The sequence below is a fragment of the Pseudorca crassidens genome, chromosome 17, assembly GCF_039906515.1.
Source record: "Pseudorca crassidens isolate mPseCra1 chromosome 17, mPseCra1.hap1, whole genome shotgun sequence".
Classification (NCBI taxonomy): domain Eukaryota; kingdom Metazoa; phylum Chordata; class Mammalia; order Artiodactyla; family Delphinidae; genus Pseudorca; species Pseudorca crassidens.
The window spans coordinates 79,443,465-79,468,349 of record NC_090312.1 but is presented as its reverse complement, the minus strand read 5'-3'; the positions used below and the strand labels follow the sequence as shown (position 1 = coordinate 79,468,349).

Genomic DNA, 24,885 nt, shown 5'->3' with positions numbered 1-24,885 from the left:
GCTGGCCATGAACTGGGAGATGTAAGTAGCAGTGAAGGGGCTGGAGCAGGAGGTTACACTCCATCCAGGAATTGAAGGTGGGGCTTTTCCAAGTGAGGAAATCTGTCCAAGGAGAGTGGCTGAAGTGGAGTGGAGATGGGAACTCATCGGAGTTGAGGTGGGCAAGGAACTCGAAAGGAAAGGCATTTTAGAACTAAGTAGCATGGATTTTGTATTTGAATTCTACAAAAGTAATGTCAGAATACCAAAGAAAAGCAAGAAATGCTGTAAGCGGGAGGGAGGTCATTGAGAAAGGTGGGAAGCTGACCCGGGAAGCAGTGTATGCTGGTGGCAAATAGAAGGGTAAGAGTTGAAGTCAGTGCTGTGGACTTGGAAACCTGCAGAGTCACTGGGCAGAGCTTGGGAGCCACTGGGTGGGGGAAGTGCTCATCTGCTGAGTAAAGGTCAACATGACTGCTGAAATGACGCTTACTTCCAGATGGAAGAAGAAAAGAACATGATGATGAATGTGCTATAATATAGATCAAAACTAATTTATTATTAAATGAAAATACTCGACGGACGTTGTAGGCTAGTGGTCAGTCATGGTATACTAAGAGAATTTTTTCATTTGAGCTACACCATATCCTCAAGTACAAATTATGATCAAGAACGATTTTAGAAACGACTCCTTGAAAAAAATGATCGTCAGATAGTGGTTGTCAGCTGTATAATCATTGTTCCTTCTTTATAACAAATATTTTGTAATACTATCTTCACTATCCTCAAAGAAGAATTTATAGGTAACATAATCAATCTGTGCATATTATTTCTAAAAACATTCACATAATTTATCTTAAATATGGTGAAGAAGTAGAGGAAGGTAATTTATCATAAAACTAAACATATTTCAACATCTAATGCCTAGGTATGATTACACCAGAAGACATAACAAAGTAGACGGATAGACTGACCTAGACTGCACCTGTGTGCAGTCTAGCACTTTTCATGTAGATGCGACACACAAAAAACAGAATAATGAGGTGTGTGACTTTGGCATCTTAATTACTATAAGTGGCATTGCAGTCAGGCACTTGGTACAGTTCCAAACAAGACAAAGTACAATGTCCCTTCTGTTTATATGGCAGATGAGTTCCTGAAAAGTTCAAAGCATATTTATACAATACCATAAAAAAAAAAAAAATTTTTTTTTTGCTTATATGTAAGATAGAGCCTAAGCCTTAGGTTTTAGGCTCAGGCGTTATAAACAGCCTTGTCATCCATGTGACCCCCTGGTGGGACCCTCAGTGGTTCTGTGGAACCCCCGACAAGTCTTCATGGTGTAAGTTGAGACCCTGAGACAGAGCATCTCCTGCCCTGATGCTGACCCTAAGGGAGGGCAGCATGCGTGAATCACATGACAATCAAAATCACCCCTGTCAAATTTCCACACTTCCTCCAGGGTGTTTAGAAATGAATATTCACATTAACTGTTACGTCCTCATCGGGATTTTCTAATGCCGACTTAGGTGTAAATTGCTTCCCTACAGTTTGGCCTTCTGTCAGAAGCACTCCAGCCTCCCTGTGACGACAAAATCCCTATGTTGAGAATCACTAAGGAATAATATGAGGCACCTTTAAGGAAGAAAGATCTACGAGAAGTAGTCAATCATCATGGAAATTTTTAAATTATAAATTAAGCAAAAATTGCTGATTTCAAGTTCACAGCTTAACTATCACAATCGCAACAGTGTAGACTCATTTTTCAAAAAGTTTACTGAAACCTTTTTTTAATTTTTATTTTATTTTTATATCATTTTTAGAGGTTACCTTCCAGTCACAGTTGCTCCAAAATATTGGCTGTATTCCCTGGGTTGTACAATACATCCCTGTAGCCTGTCTTACATCTGATAGTTTGTACCTCCCACTCCCCTAGCTCGATATTCCCCCCAACCCCACTGGTAACTACTAGTTTGTTCTCTATATCTGTGAGTCTGCTGCTTTTTTTGTTGTTATATTCACTAGATTGTTGTATTTTTTTAGATTACACATGTAAGTGACATCAAGTCTTTCTCTGACTTACTTGATTTAGCACAATGCCCTCTAAGTCCATGCGTATTGCTGCAAATGGCAAAATTTTATCCTTTTTTATGGCTAAGTAGTATTCCATTGTATATATGTACCACATCTTCTTTATCCATTCTTCTGTTGATGGACACTTAGGTTGCTTCCATATCTTGGCAATTGTAAATAATGCTGCTATGAACCTTGGGGTGGATGCATCTTTTGGAATTAGTGCTTTTGTGTTTTTTTGGATATACACTCAAGAGCGGAATTGCTGGGTCATTTGGTAGTTCTATTTTTAGTTTTTTGAGAAACCTCCATACTGTTTTCCACAGTGGCGGCACCAATTTACATTCCCACCAACAGTGCACAAGAGTTCTCTTTTCTTCACATCCTCGCCAACATTGGTTAATTTGTGTTCCTTTTGATTAATGCCATTCTGACAGGTGTGAGGTGGTATCTCACTGTGGTTTTTCTTTTTTTAAGAGAGATTCCCCTGGAGCTTCAGCGGCTGGTTCACAGAGGCCACGTGAATCTGGATATGGAGGATCATCACGATGAAGAATACATAAAACCTAGACTGAGGTTCAAGGCTTTCAGTGGAGAAGGACAAAAACTTGGGAGGTAAAGCCCTAAAATGAGGAAAATGCTTGTCTTTGTTCAACATGAATTTGCTTTGAGATCAAGAAAAGCAAAGTAACCTGGGAAGTAAAAACTAAACTATAAACCGTGAAGACCTTGCTGATGGAATTAGATGTGCCAATCTGGTGATAATATTAATAGATGATACTTAGATAGCAGTTACCACATTCCTGGCCCTCAGAGCACGTTTTTCCCCCTTTTTTTTTTTTTTGTTTTTGCGGTACGCGGGCCTCTCACCATTGCGGCCTCTCCCGTTGTGGAGCACAGGCTCCGGACGCGCAGGCTCAGCGGCCATGGCTCACAGGCCCAGCCGCGCCGCGGCATGTGGGATCTTCCTGGACCGGGGCACAAACCCGTGTCCCCTGCATCGGCAGGCGGACTCTCAACCACTGCGCCACCAGGGAAGCCCTCCTCAGAGCACTTTTACAGCCATTACCTCATTTCATCTTTACAGCAGCTCCTTGGCGTACACCCTGTTATCACTCCATTTGCAGATGCAGCAGTTTGCCCAGGGTGACTGAGGGAGGAAGTGGTTAGTGTGTGAGCTTCAAACTGGGCACTCTGGCCCCCAAGTCTGTGCTTTTTACCACTGTGCCATCCTGCCTCTTTCTGATTACGATTACGTGGGTTCACAGGGGGAATTGTTGATTAGATAAAACAGTAGGTATCTTAGATCACAGCTGTAAGCATCCCTGTCTGCCGTAGGTAATTGTTAAGCTCTTGAAGCCAAAGCAGTGGGCTTAAGTTGGTTATTTTCGATATATCTTAAGGAGCCAAACTCTTTCTTCAAGTTATGGGAACACATAGAGAACTCCTCTTATTGCAGGAAGAGGGAATTGCCTCAGACATTTCCAAAGAACCCTAGGACTTTGCCAAGCACAACTTGGAAACCAGTGTGCGTGGTGTAATGTACGAGTGGACACCTTTATAATAGCCACGGCTTGGCCTCTTCATAAAGCTTGTTACATGTGCTGGTAAACATGACCCTCCATTTGTCCACAGGTTACTGCAGGTGGCATGCTGAATTGCGGCCTTGGCCATGCTTCCAACATACCCTTTTGTGCACCCTTTGTTCCTTTTCATGTGATTCCTTCCCTTCTGAGTTCTTTTCAGTTGCCTTGTGCACACCGGTTCTCTCTTCCCCTCTCATTTCTCAACATAGGAAAGAATTCAGTATCAGCTCTCTGCACCTGTCTTTCATTTCTCAAGTCTCCCTTTCTGCATCCTTTTCTCCCATTAGAGGCTTATTTCTGAGATATGTAGAGAATACAGGAACATGTGTTGACCTTGCTCTTTTAAGGACAGGTCTACTTGGAAATTCTCCCTCATCTCTCTTTACTTTCAACACAGTCAGGCTTCTCCTGAATTGTCCTATTTCTTCCTGCCTTTTTTTTTTATAACTACAACCCCCAGATAGTTTTTTAATATTTTCTAGCACTTCTCATTTTTTACTTAATATTTATTGAGATTATGATTTTTAATTAAAACACAGGTTAAATGCCCAGTCATCTCTTTGTTTCATATGCTTTCTTTTTCTATTATTTAAGTGTATGACCAAGAATTAAAGTTAGAATGCATATCTTTGTTAGTAGAAGTACAGTTGACCCTTGAACAACACGGGGGTTTGGGGCGCCGACCCTCCAAGCAGTCGAAACTCCTCTTATAATTGGCTCTCTGTATCCACGACTCCCCATCCTCGGATCGTGTAGTACTCTATATTATAGATCCTGTAATAGTGTTTGCTGTTGAAAATCCATGCGTAAGTGGACCTGCCCAGTTCAAACCCGTGTTTTTCAAGGGTCAGTTGTAGAGTAAACTTAGAACTGAAATTGAAGAAGGTTGCCTAAAGGGAAGATAGCTAAGAAGCCCCAGTGATTATAATTGGCAGTTTGAACTCACGAAAATAATGATTTATTATCTGATTGATCATAGTATCTTACAAAGGCCAGCCTTTTTACTTATAAGGGAAATAACTAGAGAAAATGACAATAAAAAAGGAGAAAATGATGAAGGAAGAATGGCAAAGATAAGTGGTGATAATGCTGTGTTAATCATTAGCCATATTGGTCAGGGTTTTTGATTATGGAAAACAGAATCCATTTGCTAGATTAAATAGTAAGGGTTTTCTTACAGAGCCTTGAATAATTTATAGAATTTCTGGAAGAGATAGCAAACCAAGCTTTCCTTAGACAGGAGAAACAAACAGAACTTTCTAGAGAAAACACCTCCTGTGCCCCATCAGTTGCTCAGAGCCTGTGGAGCTGGGGCCCAGAGCTAGAACACCCCATCATGACTGCACTGGGAGAGTCAGATGCCTCCAGGACCTTGGGGACCAGAAGAGCTGCATCATCTCCACGCCATGGTCTTAACTTTCACCGTACAAGTATGTATTTATTTGCTTGATGGAAGGGTGGAATCCTACAAAATCCTAGCTGCAAGGGAGTCTGAGAAATGTAGTCTTTAGAGTTTCCAGCTTCTGACGCACAGAAAATTTACACGGAAGATGAGCGTGGTGGTGTGAGCCTGTGTGAGGTACATGGGTCCAGATGCAGAATAGTTGGCTATGTATGTTCTAAGAAGGTGAAGGATTGCACAGAGCATTAGAGGGCTTCACGTTAAGAAACATATTAAAACATAAAAGTTCTAACAGTCAGCCTTTTTCTATTCAGAAAGTAACTTTCTAAAATGGCTTGTTTCTCAAGAGCTCCAGACAACTATTTACTGAACAGAGAAGTAATTAAAAAGAAGCAAACAAAACAGAATGAGAGATGATTCCATTGTCTTCCATAGTTGGCAGTCTAATTGCAAAGAAAACTTTACATAGGTGTAAATTGACTTATTTGTAGACCACAATAAAACGGTGTAAACCTAAATGCGATAGAAATATTACCCAGTACCTTCACGTAATATTATAGGAGCAAGCAAACCGTAGGTGTAAAACTACAAATTTTTGATAGTAGAGCAATACATTTATTTACTGAAAGTGAGCTGGTGAGCCAGGTAGAGCTAGAAAACCTCAGCAGCGTTTCTGACGGCAGGGCCAGCACTTCTGACACACGCTCACGGTAGGCTTCTGAGCTGGCGTGTGTGATGATACGGATCGTGAAATGAAGTAAATCTGTCTCTGCTTCAGTACAGTCACTGCCTGTCTGGCACACTGTGCATCCACAAGCTGCCGTTTGCCCCGAGTCCGGACACTACGCCTGAGGTGTGCCTGCGCCTTGGTCCCTGGGCCCTGGAGGGCCCTCTTCTCTAAGGTCTCACAGCCCCTTCCTTCCTGCCTCTGCTTCATTCTCTGACCAGCGGTTCTGCAGCCCCTTGCCTGACTGCACAGCCACTGGATCTGTCTGTCCTGTGCAGTCGGTGCTTCTGGGGACGCCCGCGCACCCGTGCTGGGCAGGCGGGCTGCCCCTCTCCTGCCCCCGGACGGCTGAGCCCGGACGTGCCCGGCTTTCCCACGGTGCCCGTTCTACCCCTGCCCCTCACTCGCAGCAGCTCTGCTGGCAAAACAGAGCCTGACAAGAATTAGCTTTCTTAATACATTCCTCTTAGCCTCTGAGTTTATTACATCCATCCCCACCACCCTCTTTTAAGTCTGAAGAAGATGGGTCTGAGGGAATCACTCCCCTTACAAGCTACATCCTTTCCTCCAGTTTGCCTAGAAAGCTTGTTTTATCAATTAACTTTCTTCTTTTCCTTTTTAAAAAATTTTTCTTTTTAATATTAATTCTTGAAACATACATACAGTATATTAAAAATGTCACTATGGCTTGAATGATGAGGAGAAAGTTTGAAATAACACACAGCCATGACTTTGAGAGCTAAATGTTAAAGTTAATATGACTTCTTGTTTTCATTATTCCAAATTTTTTTTATTTCAAATTCATTGAAAGAAATAAAATTATATTTTAAAAAATGGAGTGATCTCACAAACTGAGGAGAGCCAGGGACAAAAAGAACAGGTTGAGTACTTTTTCCTGAGAGGCAGATCTAACAGCTATAGAATGATCTTTCTTCCTTCCTAGCTTTTGTCAACACACTAACCAGCTTGTTCACTGCCTGTCTCTCTGACTCTGAGGGTATCTTTCAATCTCTGTGACTCAGTTTTCCTTTCCTATAAAATGATGTGGTTGGCCTTAATTATCTCGAAAGGCCATTCCAGCCCTTGAGCACAAAGAGGTTAAGTGACTTGCCCAGAGTCACACGTCTAATAAGTGGCAGAGTCAATCCCAGAGTCGGGCCCCTGCATCCGTGCTGTTGCCCACTAAGCAACAGTGCCTCCCTCACTCCAGGATCTAAATGAAATAGCAAATGCTGCAGAGGCTGTGCTGGTGGTGGTGATGACAGTGTGTAGACCTGGTTATAAAGATGCAAAGGGAGAGGGAAGAGGCCCATTATGCTCACTGACTCCCGTCCCCTCTTTGGGTTTCGTCCCCCTCCCTGTGTAAGGGACACTGGACTGTTGCAGAGTAACCCACCTTGGCGGTGCAGCTGTTTCAGTCCTCAATTCCAAACTTGAAAGGAAATTCCTTAATATTACATTCTGAAATTAGTTCTAAAATATGTGTCAGGAAGTAGCTAAGGAAAGGCGAAGTGTTAGCAGTAAGTACCAGTTAATTTTACCACTTTGCCAGACATGCTGAGAAAGTTTTTGGGTGGGAGTTGGAGTCATGATGAGCTAGGTTTACACTAGACTAAAGCACAGATGCTCATAGGACTTTTTACTGATAAATATATATTTATTTTATTTTTTTCAAAAGACAGTCATTTATAGGGAGCCATCAAAGTCCCAGTATTTGAGAGAATCAGCATCAAGGCCATCAAAGAATCCCGCAGGATGACTGAAAGAGGATTAAGATTTGATGTCTATGAAGAATTTCTAAATTTCTTTTAATTTGTTTTAATTGCTTAATCAAAAGAGCACTCTATTTTTGAGATTCGCTTTCGGCTTACAATGATGGGTCATCCTGCTAGCGTTAGAAGGCACTATGGTCCCTAGTAACCAAGGTCCAGTGGTAAGAGATTGTATCACACAAGGTTCATTATAAATTCATCGCCATATATTAAATTTCATTTCTCACTCACACTTAGGAACTACTCTCTTGTAAAGCAGTAACTACTTAAAGCATATTTTTAAAGTAATATCAACTAAGTTTAAGTTGATAGCTTAGTGCTGATGATATGTACAAATATAGCTGATACCTCTTGAAACACTATTCCAAGCACTATATGAAGGACTTACTATAACAGACCTACATGACATATTATTATTCCCCCCCCCATTTTATAAATGATAGAACTGGGATTCAGAGAGATTAATTTAGGTACTGGAGTTCACACAATTGACAAAGCTGGGATCTGAAACCAAGTCTGTCTGTGCTCATGGTCAGTCTTGGATGTTAACTCCAAGTTGCTCCTCAGGTTTCTGACTGAAGACCATTGTGCTGAACAGTCTCATGAAATTTCAAAGGGATTGGGGAGGAAGGAATACAGAGTTAGGCTTTCAAAAGAGGCTGGATAAACTAAATCAGAATCATAGGACCCAAGGTAATTTTAATGTCATGAAAGAAGGTAGAAGAATAGGAGACCCCAAGGAAACCGTGTCCCCACTGGGGCAGAAGCCCCGGCGGGATGACTGGAGGTCAGGTGCAGGTCTAAGTGGTTGTTCTGCTGTCTTCAGGGTGTTGTGCATCTTATGTGTTCAGATTCACATTCTGATTCTTCAGTTCTTCTTTCTTAGCCTCACACCTGAAATAGTCAGTACGCCTTCCTCCCCAGAAGAAGAGGAGAAGTCACTACTTAATGCAGTTGTTCTTATTGATGATTCCGTGCCCACGACCAAAATTCAGATCAGGTTAGCAGACGGGAGCCGTTTGATACAAAGATTCAATAGCACACACAGGTAAGCTTGGGGCGACTTATCTTTGTAAAACTGGATGCAGCTTGAGTAATGAAGAATACGAAATTCTTTACATTTACTTTTGAAGTAAGTTTTTGACAGAAAACAAAAATTTTAAGAGAGTAATAGCTGTGTATAAGAAGTGAAGCACTTAGTACTTAAACATCCTCTGTAAACTGTCCAAATACGGGTGCAAATGCAGATATCACTCAAAAATAAAGAGAATTGTTAAAAGCTATAGATTTGCACCATTGCTAAAACCATGAGAAGTTGAATCAGATTTGCTTTGCTTTAGTAAAACCTGATTTGGACTTTACTCCTTTAAAAATTTATGATAACCCTGATTAGGATTAACTTTCTACATAGCAAATTCTTTGTAACATAAATTTATAGTGTAAATAAAGTTTAATTGTACTCTTACCAAGTACTTCAAATAAACAGTTTTAAATGCCATTTTAACATTAATTGTACATTTGTTGTGCTAATAACACATTTGTTCATTGTATCCCACTAAGAGATACATTTATGATCGTAGTTGAGCTACTGTATATATGTAAGAGTACTTACACTTTTCATAGTTATAGACTCACACTGACACAGGCTCATCTGAGGTACCTTTTTCTGGGTCATGTGCTGCTAAGATATTTTATACTCTGAAAAAATAGGCCCTGTAGTGTGATAACATTGTTGACATTTCTCTGATGCATAACTCACCTAAGGATTGTGTCTGTTTACAGTGAGAGTAAAAGTCAGGTGCGCTCCAAAGTTAATGCTCACATTTTACCGTAAAGCCAAGGTAAATCCATCCATTGAAATTAAATTAAAGAAGGTTACAACACATTTAAGTAAGGATAAGAATTGTGTGATTTTTTTTTTATTATCTAGTTTTAGCTAAAAGCTTAACTGACAGTAAAACTTTTGTATCACAAATTATTTTTATCTTATTTCTTCAGGATCCTGGATGTTCGGGACTTTATTGTACAGTCCCGACCTGAATTTGCAGCTCTTGACTTTATTCTCGTGACTTCATTTCCAAACAAAGAGCTAACAGATGAAAGCCTGACACTACAAGAAGCAGATATTCTTAACACTGTGATACTCCAGCAACTAAAATGATGTTGCTCCTACCCATGCAGTAGCATGTAGGAACGGTAATGTGCCATGTTAGTGAGGAAAACACTTAGAGCGTAAAAAGTTATTTTTATTATTTATACAGATAGATTTTGGTTTTATTCTTACTCTGTCTTCCAGCTTTAGTCTAGACACATTTGGAGTAGGAATAGATCTTGAGAAGTATGTTTGAGGTTTTAGCTGCGAGGGCTGGCTTCTGTTGATAGCTTTTAAATATTCAGGCAAACCAATTTGATACATGATCAGAGTTAATGCAACAACATTTGTTTGCAGAGAAAATGAACAAACCCTCATTTTGATAAATGCATTTGGTAAAATCTGCACTAAAGTTTCTCGATGCTGCATTGATCAACAGCCATTAAGAAATCTTCTGATCAAATACTTTGAAAATTTTTCTGTAATGTGTACCGAAAAGTATCTGTATCTGATTTTGAAATACTTCGATCATACGATAATTATTTCTCCTATTAAGATTTTACACATCCTTTTTCCTTGCTGATTTAGCTGTTTACTCATGTCAGAAAATACAGTTTAGCCTTGTATTTTACAGGACTCTGACCATCCTAAACTAGAAACAAAGACAAAGGTCAGCAGTTCCTGAGGAGATGTGTCCACCAGCACTTTAGAGTAACTCCAGTCCCTTGCAGAGCCTGTCGTGACCACATTCACTTATTCATTCAGCACGTTGTTCTAGAGGACCCATTACATATACTAAACACTGTTCTAAGTGTTCGACCCAGAATGTAGTCTATTGCAAGACAAAATGAGTGTAGAAATACAGGAATGTAAATTCTGTCAACCAGACTGGATCTGAAGAGTTACCAGCATAAACGTCTGCGTTTCTGCTGACGCCACGTATTTCCTGAGTGAGGGAGGCTACAGCAGGATGAGAGAAAAGCTTTTCCTTCTTCCCAGACACCATTTCATCTTTGGTCACCCCTCCTGGTTAGTCTTCTATTGTAGTCTTTTATTGCTGCTGTAACAAATTACTACAAATTTAGCGGCTTAAAACAGCCTAGGTTTCTTCTGTAGGTGAGATGTCTCACGTGGGTCTCACTGGGCTAAAGTCGGGTGTCAACAGGGCAGCATTCCTCTGGGGAGGCTCTAGGGGAGAAATGTTTCCTTGCCTTTCCAGCTTGGAGAGGCCACCTGCATTCCTGGGCCTGTGGCCCTTTTCCATCTTCACGACCAGCAATACTGTATGTCTCTGGCTCCAGTGTCATCACATCTCTTTGAGGACCGCCGGGAAAGAGTCTCTGCTTCTGAGGACTCATGTGATTAGATGGGTCTGCCAGATACTCCAGGATGACCTCCCATCACAAGGTCCACAGTAACCTTAACCGAATCCTTGAAATCCCTTTTGTCGTGTAAGGTGACCTGTCACAGGTCCCTTCTGCAGGCACCAGGGGTGGTCTCTTCTTCGCCTCATCCAACTTGTAGAGGCGGGTGGCATCCCTTCCCTTGCGGCCGTATCCCTCCACGTCTCCGCTTCTGTCCTGACATCATTTACTTCCGACTTTGATTCTCCTGCTGTCTTCTTACAAGCACCCTAGTGCTTACATTAGGTTCACACAGATAATCCGGGATAATCTCCTCATCTGAAGTATGAGTGAGCATCTGGGTGTGCGTCCTGGGACACAGTTTCTCTCCATCTGTGAACCTAGAGACCCAGGTATCTGCTCCCAAATATAAGGGTTAGACAGGCGTAGAATAATCGTTACAAACCTTCCTGTTCAAAAAAATAGAGACTGGAAGGGAAGAAGGAGGCAGCAGTGCCAAGCGATTTAGAAGTTCAGCCAGGCACAGTCCGTTAGGTTTCGGGGCCTGCGAGTATCTTCTGTGGCTCCCAGCAGCATCCCACAGACGTGTGGCTTTCCCTCAGGGTCTTTCCTTATACATGAAAGGTAGCAGGTGTCTGCAGCTGAGTACTTTGGTCAGCTTGTTTCTTGCCTGTGGAATCGTGGGAGGTCCAGCCATCTCTTTTCGTTTCATCCTGTCTCTGTCCCTTTTAGTTTAAGACGCAGTGTCTGTGGGTCTTCTGTGCCTGTTACAGAAGTTGCTGCATTAGACCGGAGGCTCCTCCCCAGAGCTTTCCTAGATAATCCAGCTCTCTTTCTGGCCTTTTCTGAGATGGCTGAGGGGCTCTGTGAGTCACACTCTTAATCTCTTTAAAGAGCCTTTGATGTGACCTTTTTTTTTTTTATCTTTCTCAGGTATTAGCAAAAAGTTATAGGCCACAATCTCATCTCTTTCCTTAGAGCCGTCTTTCCTGACAGTGAATCTCTTAATGTCTTTGCCGTTCGGGTAAACTAAGAATTTCCAAGTTATCAAGTCCCGTTTCCTTCTTTTTTAACAGTCCTTCCCTCAATTGATCTGCTTCCTCTCACGTTTTACCATAATCAGTAGGGAGAAAGCAGGCTGCGCCTTCCCCGCCTTGCTTGGAAGTCTTTTCAGCTCGGTGTCCCGAGTCTCTCCCTCACGCCTCTGGCTGTCCCCGCGGCTGCACTGCGGCCAAGCCTCCTGCCGCTGTGTCGCTGTGTCGCCGGCATCTCTTTACCTTCCGCTTCCCGCAGCACGTTCCGCATTCCCCCCTGAGCCCTCACTGGCCGCGCCTTTCAGGTCCTTGTCGCTAGTAGGCGTGTCCTCCCAGCAGCCGCGAGCGCCCCTTGCCTTCTCGGAGCCCGTGCTGGCTGCCGTCCGCAGGGCTCAAGGCGGCCTCGGCTCTCTCCTCCCGCTGCACGGGCGCAAGGCCACCTCTGCATTGTAGGTCTTTGTTACAGCAGCGCTCGCTGCAGGGTGTCTGCCAAAGCCCACTGTGCCTCCTCGCTGCCGCCTGACTGGAATGTGCCAGGAGGAGCTTTGGACGTGACCTTTCTCCGGGGCTCCCCTCGCTTCCAGGAGCTGAACTTACCCGTGTGAGGGGCGGCTACCGCGGAAGTGTTGGTCTCAGCCCCGCAGAGAAAGCTTGTTCTCGGTGTCGTAATCCGGAGTAAGAATCGTAGTCCTGAGTCTTCTCAGAATGGGAAGCTCTGTTCCTTTCCGCTAATTGAAAATAACCTGGAGAATATAGAAATGACCGTTCAAAAAGTCAGCCTCTGTTCAGAAAGGTTACCAGGGATAAACTGCATTTTCAAGGGGCAAAGCCGTATTCCTGCAGAAAGAATCTATTGAAACAAGTTAATATCTTAAATAGAAGGGCATTGCCCTGTTTTGGATTAACAAAATGGAGAAAACAATTAACCAAACCCTGTAAAATTATTTGAAACGTTATTCTTGTAGTTCCTTTTTAGTCCGTTAGATGGCGTGCCTGTAGACGCACATACAAAAACGACTGCCATTTCTGTATATAATGGTTCCAAGATAGATTCCCACCGGGAGGGAGGATCAAACATCCAGAGGGATGAACAGTACTTTCGTGTGTTCTACAAAGTGTTTTGCTTCGTTTAGAGTTTTCCTGAATTCTTTGTACTGTTGCAGTCGCTGTAACTTTTAAAATTTATAATCCTCTCAGAAGAGATTGTGTGACGTCAATTGTTTTGCATGACGTGTGTAAGGACGTTTTCACGCACCAATAAAGAATGTTTTCACTGAAAGTGATTGAAAATCCTTTTCAGAATTCCCTTTGATTTGCAGCTTTTTTTGAGTGGCGTAGTGGAGCATTGTAAGGGTAACATTTCCCGTGGTACGTCTTTTTGATGGGCAGAAGGATCTGAGCTGTAGCGATGTTATCTGTTTCCCATTACTGATTCTGTTTTTATTCCACCAAAATAAAGGTGCAGATTTTTCTTCACTTTGGCCACACTGGATCTCTTGAAAACCTTGTCACGACATGTGTTGTTGATACGGTGCCTCATGTTCTCCACTTAAGAGTTTTTGTCCCTCATCAGCGATGCACACAAATACATATGTGTCCAGTGTTGTCATAAAGGCTAAGAAACACTTTCTATAATCCTCTATCTAATTTTAAAGTATCTTTTAATTCCGAGTAAATGTTTTGTAAAAGGAGCCCCATTGCATATGTATAACAGTGTGCGTGGTGTTTGTACGGCACATATAAATTACTCATGTGGCCCAGAACTAACACCTAGCTGTAGTCTACTTAGCTTAATACTTAACAATTTGGCCTCTTTAGAATTTGGAGCTATGACCTAAGTCTCTGAAAAAATAGGAGGACGGGGAGCTTTTTTTAGAAAGTTTGAACTTGATGATTTATTTTCTTTTAGATAAATGTTTCTATATTGTTAAAAACAAGACTGTAGCCCAAAACGGGGCCCCTAAATGCCAAGGCCCACGTCACCAAACCCTGACTTAGACTTAATTACAGCGTGGGCTCTCCCGGAAGTGGAATCTTAAGCCAGTCAGTCGACAATCTGATCAGCACTAATTAGGTCATCTGTCTGATAAACCCTTGCCACCCCCTAAAGGAAAGTGACCTTTGCCATAACCACCCTGCTTTTCTGCCAGTGTATCTTCCTGTTCCCACCCTCTTCTGCCTAAAAAAGTCTCAGCTTGACCAGCTACTGGGAGCTCGTTTCTATTTGCTAGATTGGCTGCTGCCCATTCGTGAATTGTTCAATAAATTCAGCAAGACGTTTAAAATTTATTCATTTGAATTTTTTTTTTTTCACACTATGAAGCAAGAGACTTTCAGAATCATTCTGGGGAGCTGCAACCTTCCAACTTCCTGAGTCCTGACTAGGTGATCTCAGATGGCTTCTTGGGCTGCTCAGAGGGAATCTACAGTAGGAAAGGTGGAAATAATTCCATTCTGTTGAGTATATCACAACATTTCTTGCTTTCTTTGGAGATAATTACCAACTTATTAGCATGGACTTAGAGACGTCATACAATCAGCAATACAATAGTTTTTCAATTGGCTCCTGTCCACTGAAAAAAAAAAAAAGCACAACATGGGAGTTATGAGTTAAGTTTTATTTGGGGCAAAATGAGAACTGTAGCCCTGGAGACAGCGTCTCGGATAGCTCTGAGGACCTGCTCCAAGGAGATGGGGGAAGGTCAGTGCTCTATAGGATCTTAGTGAAGGGCGGCCGTGCAGTCAGGCACACACGTGGAGCAGATGTCACCGTTTGTGATTTTAGAGCTCTTCTAGATACGAGGAGATGCAAGAATTTGAGCTCATAAAATCTTCTCTTGAAAATATCTAACTATCTGAAGGCCTGTTCTGCCAGTTTTTCCCAGAGCACAGATGCCTCGCTCCTGATCTCCACCCCGAGCTCCTTTCAGGGGACGTTGAAGGTCAGCGGCTGCGCTGGCTATGGACTTCATCCTTGTCGAGCCAGGTGACGAGCGACAGGTTTAGTTGGCACTCCTTTTGAATGAAGTTATATGTGTTAATTAGGCACCAATAAAAGAGGTCCATGAGATTAAAGGCAGCTGCCTTTTCTCCTCCGAAAATTCTCTCCTGCCCTTTACTCTCTTGAGTGTAAACTCTCTTAGCGCTGCTGTTTATTCGTGTAGATGTCAACACAGACGTATGTACAACAGTGACTTTCCTTGTCTAACCCTGGGGATAGAAGAGTGCTTAAAAGGAGTGGATGTCCTTTGATTTTATGCCTCTGTGTCTGCTTTTTGGTTTGTATTTTCCTTGTCTGCATGGGGCACCTTTCAGTGTCCTTTTTAGAACATTGTTAATTATAAAAGGTCCGACATGGTAGTTTCTGTAGTTAACATTTTTCCCGCTTTGTTTTTCATTTTTGTCCCTGTGGGAAAGGCTTGTTTCTTCTGTTGTCAACAGATTTTATCATTTTTAATCGTAGGATCAAGAATGGTAGAAAGTGTAAGTTTTAGTTTTCTGTCAGAATCTATGTTGACTAGGAAGTAGCAACAATAAATACTCAGAACATCAGTAGGCTTGGAAGTGAAAGCACGAACATAGCTGATACAAGTGGGCGGTCCTGCCCCCAGCCTGGGATTTTTAACTGGGTCTGGGCTTTTAAGCACAGGAGGGCATAGGACGAAGTAACATCTTCGAGAAAGAAATGTTCATCCTTCCTACAAATCAATGTCAGATTTAACGTTCCCTGAGCTGAAGAGGTCACTCTTATTAATGTAGTGAACTTATATGCAAATGAAAGTTTCATATATGCATGTTATAAATACATAATAATAACACCAAGGCTGAGAGGTGGGGTGTTTTTTTCCCTTGAAAACCTATTATAAATGTTTGTAATGGGAGTAAATGTTACTGTTTTTGGGGGGGGGGTATTTATTTATTTATTTATTTTTGGCTGTGTTGGGTCTTTGCGGCATGCGGGCTTTCTCTAGTTGCAGCGAGCGGGGGCTACTCTTCGTTGCAGCACGTCGGCTTCTCATTGCGGTGGCTTCTCTTGTTGCGGAGCATGGGCTCTAGGCGCGCCGGCTTCAGTAGTTGTGACACGTGGGCTCAGTAGCTGTGGCTTACGGGCTCTAGAGCGCAGGCTCACTAGTTGTGGCGCACGGGCTTAGTTGCTCCGCGGCATGCGGGATCTTCCCGGACCAGAGCTCGAACCCGTGTCCCCTGCATTGACAGGCGGAGTCTTAACCACTGTGCCACCAGGGAGGTCCCAAATGTTACTGTTTGAAACAGTGTGTACAAAGGTGTTCTACGGCTATTCAAACTCATCTGACTTTCCATTCTTTAACACGAAGCATGTGTGTGGTTCATTTGTGATAAATGTGCGTATGTTGGAGATCGGTGCTGGGGTTCAGCGTTTATTGAGGGCTCACTCAGAGCAGAATCCTGTATCTGGCGGGCAGCATGTCACTTGCGGTCAGTGTCACCCTGACCCCAGCCTGGATGTGATTTCTCCGGAGAGCCCCCCACTCCCCAGCCCCACTCATGCTTTGGTCTAAAATCCTCCCTTGTCCACAACTCTCAGTCCCACTACCCTGTTTACTATAGCATTCGCAATACCAACATTTCCTTGTCCATTTATTTGATTTTATCCCTACTTCCTAACATTCGGGCGCTCTTTCCTGTTCCCCCTGACAATTATAAAACGAAAACGATTTGGTGATGAGTTTGATGTCCTTTGTCCAAGAGAAAACAATCCATGGATTGGGGAGTACAGAGCCCCACAAGCAGTGAGGGAGGTTTGGGGTCAAGAGTGAGTTCACAGAGCTCAGAAGAGGCAACCTGGAAACAGAGCCTGACTCACTAGGAGGCGGGGGTTTCCTTACACGAGGCTGGCAGGGCCCATTTTCTAGGGTGAGGTGAGCTCACTAAAGCTGAATTGGAGGATTGTGATTGGTGGGTGTTAAGATTCCTTGTCAGGTGTTTCCCAGAAATCAGGCTGCTTGAGGTTTAGATCTGTGGCATGGGCAAGCCCCTAGGACGGCCTCCATTATTACATGGGTCTCCCTAAACGAATTAACTTTATCACCCCAGATTCTCAGAATGTGAGTCTGTGAGAGCAGGGGTTGTTTTTAACCTACTGCTGTGTCCTTAGAGCCTAAAACAATAACCTGGACATAGGAGTCACTCAGTAAGTGGTCCATAAGTAACAAATCAGTGAATTAAGATTGGGACCCTCTGAACGTTGGAAGAATATATGCATTCATGTTTTAAAAAGGAGATTCCGAATAGCGCCAATAGAGTCGATACTGGTGACAGAAAACACCTGTATATTTTGTTTGGGTTTAAAGGAAGGAGGAGGAGAAAAGTGATCTAGAAGTGGTGGCCTCGACTCCTCCCAAGGGTGGGAGCATCTGTATCTGTGAGCGGGTGGTCCGGCCGTTTCCCCAGGTAGAATTGGGGCGAAGAGGGCTGAAGAATGTGCTCCTGAGAAGCCTGCGGAGGTGAGATGCCTGGGATTGTCTGAAAGCCAGTAGCAGGGGCTGGGATTCTAGTTTAGAGATAAGGAAGAACAATGCTCTATAAAGACCTGGTAGAAACCCCTCGGAGGGCTCAGTTCTTTTTTTTTTTTTTTTTGATGGTTACTTCTTTAATACGATAAAATGTGTTTCAACCCAAAAGCCAGCATTTTTTAATGACATATACTAGAAAGATGTCCACTATCACCACGATATTTTTAATCAATTCATATTTATATTTTAATAATTAGCAATGAAAGGACTTACACTTTGGCATTCCAAGTTACAAAGGAATGGAGAAAATAACCCCCCTTAAAATGAAATTGACTAAGGTTAAAGACGTTTTGCAACTTTTTCAGGAAGGAGAATATAAATATAAACAATCCTCTTAAATGTTCTTGAAGGTGAGTTTTTCCTAGAAAAAAATAACATGGGACCATGGAAGGCCACTGCTGGCTGTTACTCGGGGCAAGTCAAAGGAGCAAAGATGGCCTTGTGGCCACACCACCAATTTTTTTTTTTTGAATTTTATTCTATTTATTTTTTTATACAGCAGGTTCTTATTAGTTATCCATTTCATATATATTTGTGTATATATGTCAATCCCAATCTCAGTGGGCTCTGTTCTATTTGCTTACTCTAAGTACAGCGGTTCTTATAAATTCAATCTTCATGTCAGAGTTAAAATATTGCTAGTCTTATAATAGCTATTTAATTTATTAATATCACATAATTTATTTAAAATGTTTAGCCCTTGATATTTTATTTTTGAATGTAATACCCCATCCTCATTTGTTACTTTAATACTGATACCCCAAAATGTGAAAGTTGATTTAATGAAATTTAATCACAATAGGTTGGGAGTGTGCTAAAATATATGGCAACACTCTTGTTAACTGAAAAGCTGCAGAAACTCAGATGACGCTAAAGGCCGTAACCACACATCGTGCCTTTGAAATCAAACTAGTTTGTGGAGCTGTTGACTTTGGCTACGCTCTCACTTTGGCTGAACTTATAAAGAAAACTCACGAGTCATTATATAGTGTTCTTGTTCTCCAAATTAACCCCATTACCCAATCTTCCACGCAAGCAAAGAAGGCAGAAATGACCTGGAGTTACAGATTTCCAAATAACCTTTATAAACAGAAAAGGATGATCTCTGCAAACATGTATGAGTTTCAATGTTCTTCTTGAAATTATTTCTCAGGCAGAATGATGTTATAAAATTCTCTTAATTTTGATATTCCTGAATAGCACACTTTTATGTAGGTTAAAATACTCAACCAGTACTTATTTAATTTGCATGTTTCTCTTTTTTAACATAAGTACAAAATCTTAAGTATTTATATTTGACATGAGAAACGGCACTAAAGCTTATAATGATAAGTGAAGTAGGTTCTCTATGTGCAGTCCTGGAAATCAGAAATGACTTTTAAGAAGGAATGGTATCCATAGGCATCTTAAACCTTTGGTTTTAGTTGTAATGAAAAGAAGGCTAGATTTGATTCCAAGTCACACCTGTGCCTCGGTGAGTGTGTGGCACACAATTCATCTGCTCTCATCTCCCCAGGTGCAAAGGACCACGGGGCGATTCACAAACTGTATTTTTTCTTCCTCTAAATTATTTTTTAAGATAAGAGGATCTCCCTTAATCTATTAATGAAAATAAAATTGTAAGAGATGTTTGCCTTTCTAGAGGTTTTTATATTTTATGACAAGTTTTTGTTTTACACCTACAGATAGGTCCCCTAACTCCACTTTAAATGGATGGTTGTCCAATTGAGGCTAAGATTTTACGTAAATAATTGCATTTAAGTGTATGCAAAAGTGTGAGTATTCAGCACTTTAATTTTCAGCATATGAAGTAATACTCTAAAGGATATTCAGCTAATATGGTAACTCTTAGTTTCACCACCAGAGACATCCTCAGGTGAGATGTTAATTTATGATGATTTGGTAATTTTGGTTGCATTTAACTCTTGCGTGGAGTACTCTAATGCACTTCAATGTTTTGTTATATTTTTCCTCAGTGTGTTTGCCGTCTTCCTAGCAATTTTATTACGTCAAGACTGATGTAACAGAAAAAGCAAACTATTTGAAAGGGTCTGACACTTTCTAAAAGAATATTATGTCTTTATTTTAAAGTGGAGATATAAATATCAAATTCTTTTTTGCATTGATCTAGTACAAGAATCTAGTATTCTTATACAACTATAAGCCAGAATATCTTGAAAGAAAGCCAAAAAGATTAATGAACGTAGAACTCTGCAAAGTTCTTAATGCATCCCTTCAAAAATTTAAGGTATTAAAACGCGGGGGAGCGGGGGCGGAGAGACAACGCTTGCCAAGGCAGGTATCATTGCCCGGCAGCATTTAACGACATCAAAAATGCTGTTGTTGATTACAATTTAACTTCTTTCACGAGGTGACTCCAATCTTAAAATTAACAGCCCAGGATGTCAGAGGAGAAAGAACTGCATTTCTTCCCACCAATACATATGTATGGAGAGGACCCACATGGGGTCGAGTGAAGAAAAAAAATTTTTCATATGTCATCATCTGGCAATAAACGTCTAAGGCCAAAGGCCCTGTTAACCTTTACAAAGATCAAGGTGTTGCTGATAGTAAAACAAAACCCTTTAGTTGCCTTTGAGAAGGTAACATTAGGACATCCGTGTGCGAGATGTTGGCTGCTTATTCCTCCAGCAGACGGCGTGCGGGCCCTGTAAAAGAATCTCATCATTATCTTTCCCTCAGCTGGTTGGGCTGTTGGTTTGTTTACTGACGTATAGTTGCCTTAAAATATTATATTAGTTTCAGGTGTACAACATAGTGATTTGATATTTTAATAAAATAAAGAGAGGATGAAAGTTCGTTGTTAAAAACTAGGAATTACGCCAACATCAATATCATTTAGCACTGCTTTTTTCTGACCTTTTGCAGTATAGATAAGGAATACTTGGCTAAATATAATTAGCATCTTTAGAAATGTAACAAGGTTGAATCGTAAAAATATTGCTAGTGTCAATGGATTGGGCCTTGGGTTTTTCAGTGCAATATTGTCCGTTACACATGGCCCAGATGTCCATCACTGGTGTCTCACCCACTGACCGTTCTCCCTGGAAAGCACTTAAAATGCCCCACTAAGGTCTCAACTCTTGATAAGACATTCTCTGTATGTAATGCACTGCCATAAACTGACTTCTTAACTCTTTTCCTGTGTTGGTTTTTCTTTTTGGTTTTTGGGGGGTTTTTTTGTTTTGTTTTTTCTACCCACACCATATCCCCTCCTGTTTTCTCTAGCTAAATTCTGATGACTCTGATTTCAGTTCTTCCTTCTTTTTTATCTGCAGTCACCAGCTCTCACCACGGTAAATTCTATTTTGATCTTTGCCTTTCCCTCTTACAAACCTGTGCGTGCACGTTCGCAGTCCTCAGGGCCGCTGGCAGAGACACGAGTAGCAGAATTGTAAATGAAAATGGAGCGAATTGGCATAGAGGTGGACGTCCTGAATTCCTCGCCACGCCTCCACCACCAACTCTGTGAGTCCCAATTTTCTCATCTCCAGAACCAGGAGATCAGAACACCGTCCTTCAGTTCTTAATTCTGATTCTTTTCCACAAAATTAAGCACTGACCAACATAACATGCCTACAGATGTTACCACGGAAGTAAAGATGGACAAATGATGCCCAAAACGGAAAGCAACAAGTAAATCCAGAGAAAATATAACGTGTTGTTTATTCTCTTCCTTTTGGATTGCTTTTCTGGGACTGTCTGCTGGTAAGAGAATTTGAGAATTCTTATTAAAAACATTTTAGTCTAATAATACCTGTGGAATAGCTTGGTAAAGGATAGCATTAAGCAACAGGTTAAAGACAGTGAAAATTTTGCAGGCCAATACAATTTTCCTGGGCCTAATGCTTAATAGCCTTTAAAAAAAATTATGTTAGAATCTAACGGCACAGACCTATTCAACAAAAATTATGGTTCCTTCATAGGACACTATTCAGTCTGTTGAAAAAATGTCTAGTAAAATAATGATGTGAAAAAATTTACGATAAGTATAAAGCTGTTAGAAAAGATTTGCCATGGGATCCCAGTGTAGCTGAGGGGTGGAGGGGGGGGCACTGCTTACCATTTCTAGCCCAAATTTTGGTCTCTCATATCATTCCCGACTGAAAATAGCCAGAGCCCTTTGAAGAAACGGTTGACTCCAGGTTAGGGAAAGGGAAACACAAGGTGAGCTCAGGTTATCTGGGGACTAAAAGTAAAGAAGCTTTCAAAGACCAATGGGGTCGTGTCAAAAGGGCACAAAAGCCAGGTTGGTGTAGTTCTCACCGGCCTAATTTGACACCATTTGAGCCCAATTACCAAGATCGTAGTTAACTGAAATTCACTGGGTCCATGAAAATCCGTAAGTCATTCGTGATTATCAAATGAGTCACTAAAACCACTTTGTCACCAGTGGAGGTAGCCATTAAACCAACCCCTTACTTTGAAAACTTTATGCCTTTATTCTGCCTTTCCAGGAAGACCTTTATTTCTCGAAACCAGTAGCCCTCGTTGATAAGGGAAAGCTGAATTAAAGAATACCAGCTAGTAGAGGTAGATGGTGACAAACAGAAATGTAAAATCATCATTTTGCAGTCCCCAGTGAAATCACTGACTCAGACACGGATTATCAGTTGGTATTAAAATTATTAGATGAGGGATGGATGAGGAAGTGAATTTTGTATGTGCTTTGCCCAAATAACATCAAAAAAGATCACACTCATGACAAGGACGAGATCTTAACTGTATGACGGAGGAGGAGGGAAGCTAAAATTGTACAATATGAAGAATAACGCCATCTTCACACTAATTCAGTGACCAAACTTGGCAGCTCTAATGGTGGAACAACCAGGTACTGTGCATCCCCAAGTGGACTGCCTACGTGTCTACACATCACCAGGGATGTGTTCTCAACTAAAGCATTTAAGTTGAATCTGTCAAGCCTTCAGGTGTAACTTTCAGTTTACAAGAAAGTACGTAGAAGAATAAGTTAAAAGCTGCCACAGAGAAATAATCAGACAAACCCAGACGATGAAACATTTTACAGGACAGATCGGTGTCATGAAAGAAAAGACTCTTCTAGATTAAAGGAGAGGTAAGGAATACAACTAGGCTGCTGTAACTGGGACTGGATCCTGATTTGGACAGACCAGACCATCATATTTTGAGGACAGCTTGTGAAATGTGCACTACGTATATTGAAAATTGTAATTAATTTTGTGAAATGAGATAACGTTTTTAACCATATAGAAGGAAATATTTAATGTGTGCTAAAGTAAAATCTTCCAAAACTGTTCATGCTCGTTAATACAAAAAAAAAAGTCAATCGTGGTGAAGTGTTGGCTTGGAGACAGGCCTGGCTTTGACCCCTGACTTCATTTATCAGCTGGTCAAGGCATTTAAACTGTGTGCCTTAGTTACGTCTTATGCTATACCTACCTTTGATAGGTAACGGGAACTGTATGAGATATGCACAGTTTAACAACTAACTACTGTACTTTTCCCATTAACCTCCTGCTGCTTGACCTGTTTGTCTTCTCTTCTACATTTTTAAAACTCTCTTCTTTGCTCCTCGCTGTTTTAAGCTTTCGCTGGATTTCATTATTTCCACTGATGATTCTTTCGATCTGTGTACTAGGAGCACTCAGTGTGAAATTATCCCTTGTTATCTCTGTGCTGTTGAGTACTTTGATTACATAATTATCCACTTCTCTTAGGTCTTTTGTCTCTAAAAAATTCAACAATCTGTGCCACGTTGTCACTTTGTGAATCAGTCTTCACTTAGGACAGTATCTGTTTTTCTTATTGACTCTTCATAATCTGCTTCCGTGTTTATTTCCTAAAAAATAACACTCCCTCCCTCCCTTCCTTCCTTCCCTCCTACTCTCTCCAGCTTATCTCTCCCTTCCTCTCTCTCTCTCATTCGAGATAAAAGGGAGATCACCTTTTCTCCCTGCATGTTCCCACACTTTGCATGTCTCCACGTCTCCTGTATCTCGCTCTTCGGTGGAGTCCGAGCCAAGTTTGCCCCTGACGTGCTCTGCTGACCCCTGAGCTGCTTCCGTGTCCACCCTCCAATTCTCCAATTCCCGCTCTGACCTCTGCCACCCTCACTTGTCAGAAACAGCTGTGCTGAGGTCTTCCTTAACCTCCTCTTTCTAAACTGAATCCAAAATCCTCACTGTGATTGTTAATACTCACATTTTTCAGCTGCTTGTGATTAGCATCTGATCTCGCCTGTAACCATTTACATTTAACTGGCTTTCTTACTTTTCCAGTAATTTATTGAACTCTCACATTTAATTGCAGCCTACTTGTCCCTTATTTGCACATAATGAATTCTTCCCCACATTTTCATCATATGTACTTTCCAATTCCTACAATTTCTGTAAAAAAGAACAAGCATTCTATTTTCTGGAGCAAATTCACCCAAGAAGACTGACTCTGTTGAAGAACCAATGTTGAAAGATAAAATGAAAATGACAGTAGGGCAAAGGTCATTTGTTCCTTTTAAATCTCCTACCTATCTCCTTAGGGATCTGAATATACAGATAAATAAAGGGAGTCACTAATATACAGACAGGAGCTTTTTAGAGCAGAAGTCAGCAGAGGTCCTCCCCACCCACAGGGTAAGTATGCTTCCCAGCAGTTCCAGGGGTCCTTGTCACCTTCGTGTAGCCTGGTGGAATCAACATGGCCCTGGAGGCAGATCTCAGTTTAATCCCTGAGTGGCCCTGGAAAAGCGACTCAGAGCTCTCATGTCTTCATCTATAAAACTAAATGCACGGTTTCACCTTAACATCTCCCAAAGGTGAGAAAATTAAAAGTTGTGTCAAGATATGTATTTGTTAACTACCCGCTTCCCAAAGAGAGAGAGAAATACAGGCAAAAAAGTACTTCTCCCAGTAGCAGCTATGGTTTCCCTTCCTTCTGGGTTCTGGAGGAAATTGGCTCTGACTTCCATTCCATGTCCATGAAGTCCGAATCCCTTGCCCCTAGCTCCTTGCTTCCATTTAACTAGTTGGATTTATGAATAGTCACCCCACTGCCCCTCACGTGAGGTTCATGTCCTGTACTACGTTGACACCGATGTCAAATTAGACAGTGGTTTCCTCGCCCACCCAAAGCTCCCAAAAAGCAAAGCTCAGCAAAAACCAAACTCCCCACACAAGGCCTGCTTTCTTCGGCAGCTGACGCTGATAAAAGGAGATTGCAGGGAAAGGAGAATGAACTGTTACAGCAACACAAACAACTTCAGTCAAACGCTCAACAATTCTGTCTTCGAAACTCCTTTCCCCGTCATC

At 41.6% G+C, this 24,885-nt stretch overlaps 1 protein-coding gene across 5 annotated transcripts in view; it reads left to right on the top strand.

Annotated features, from left to right (window-relative positions):
• Window positions 1-22,877, top strand: part of UBXN2B (UBX domain protein 2B) — a 39,456-nt gene extending 16,579 nt beyond the window's left edge. Inside the window, exons 6-9 of one of the 5 annotated variants that reach the window (XR_010936510.1) lie at window positions 2,530-2,667; window positions 17,360-17,512; window positions 20,881-21,070; window positions 21,185-21,229. Coding sequence is in view for 4 of the 5 variants with exons in the window: in XM_067712275.1 (XP_067568376.1) it covers window positions 2,530-2,667; window positions 8,426-8,587; window positions 9,538-9,700 (463 nt within the window). In the remaining variant the exon portion in view is untranslated. Of the gene's footprint in view, window positions 1-2,529; window positions 2,668-4,874; window positions 5,069-8,425; window positions 8,588-9,537; window positions 13,309-17,359; window positions 17,513-20,880 lie in introns of those variants that run through there. The other 4 variants (XM_067712277.1, XM_067712275.1, XM_067712276.1 and 1 more) reach the window with 4 other exon arrangements.
• The last annotated feature ends 2,008 nt before the right edge of the window (window positions 22,878-24,885 follow it).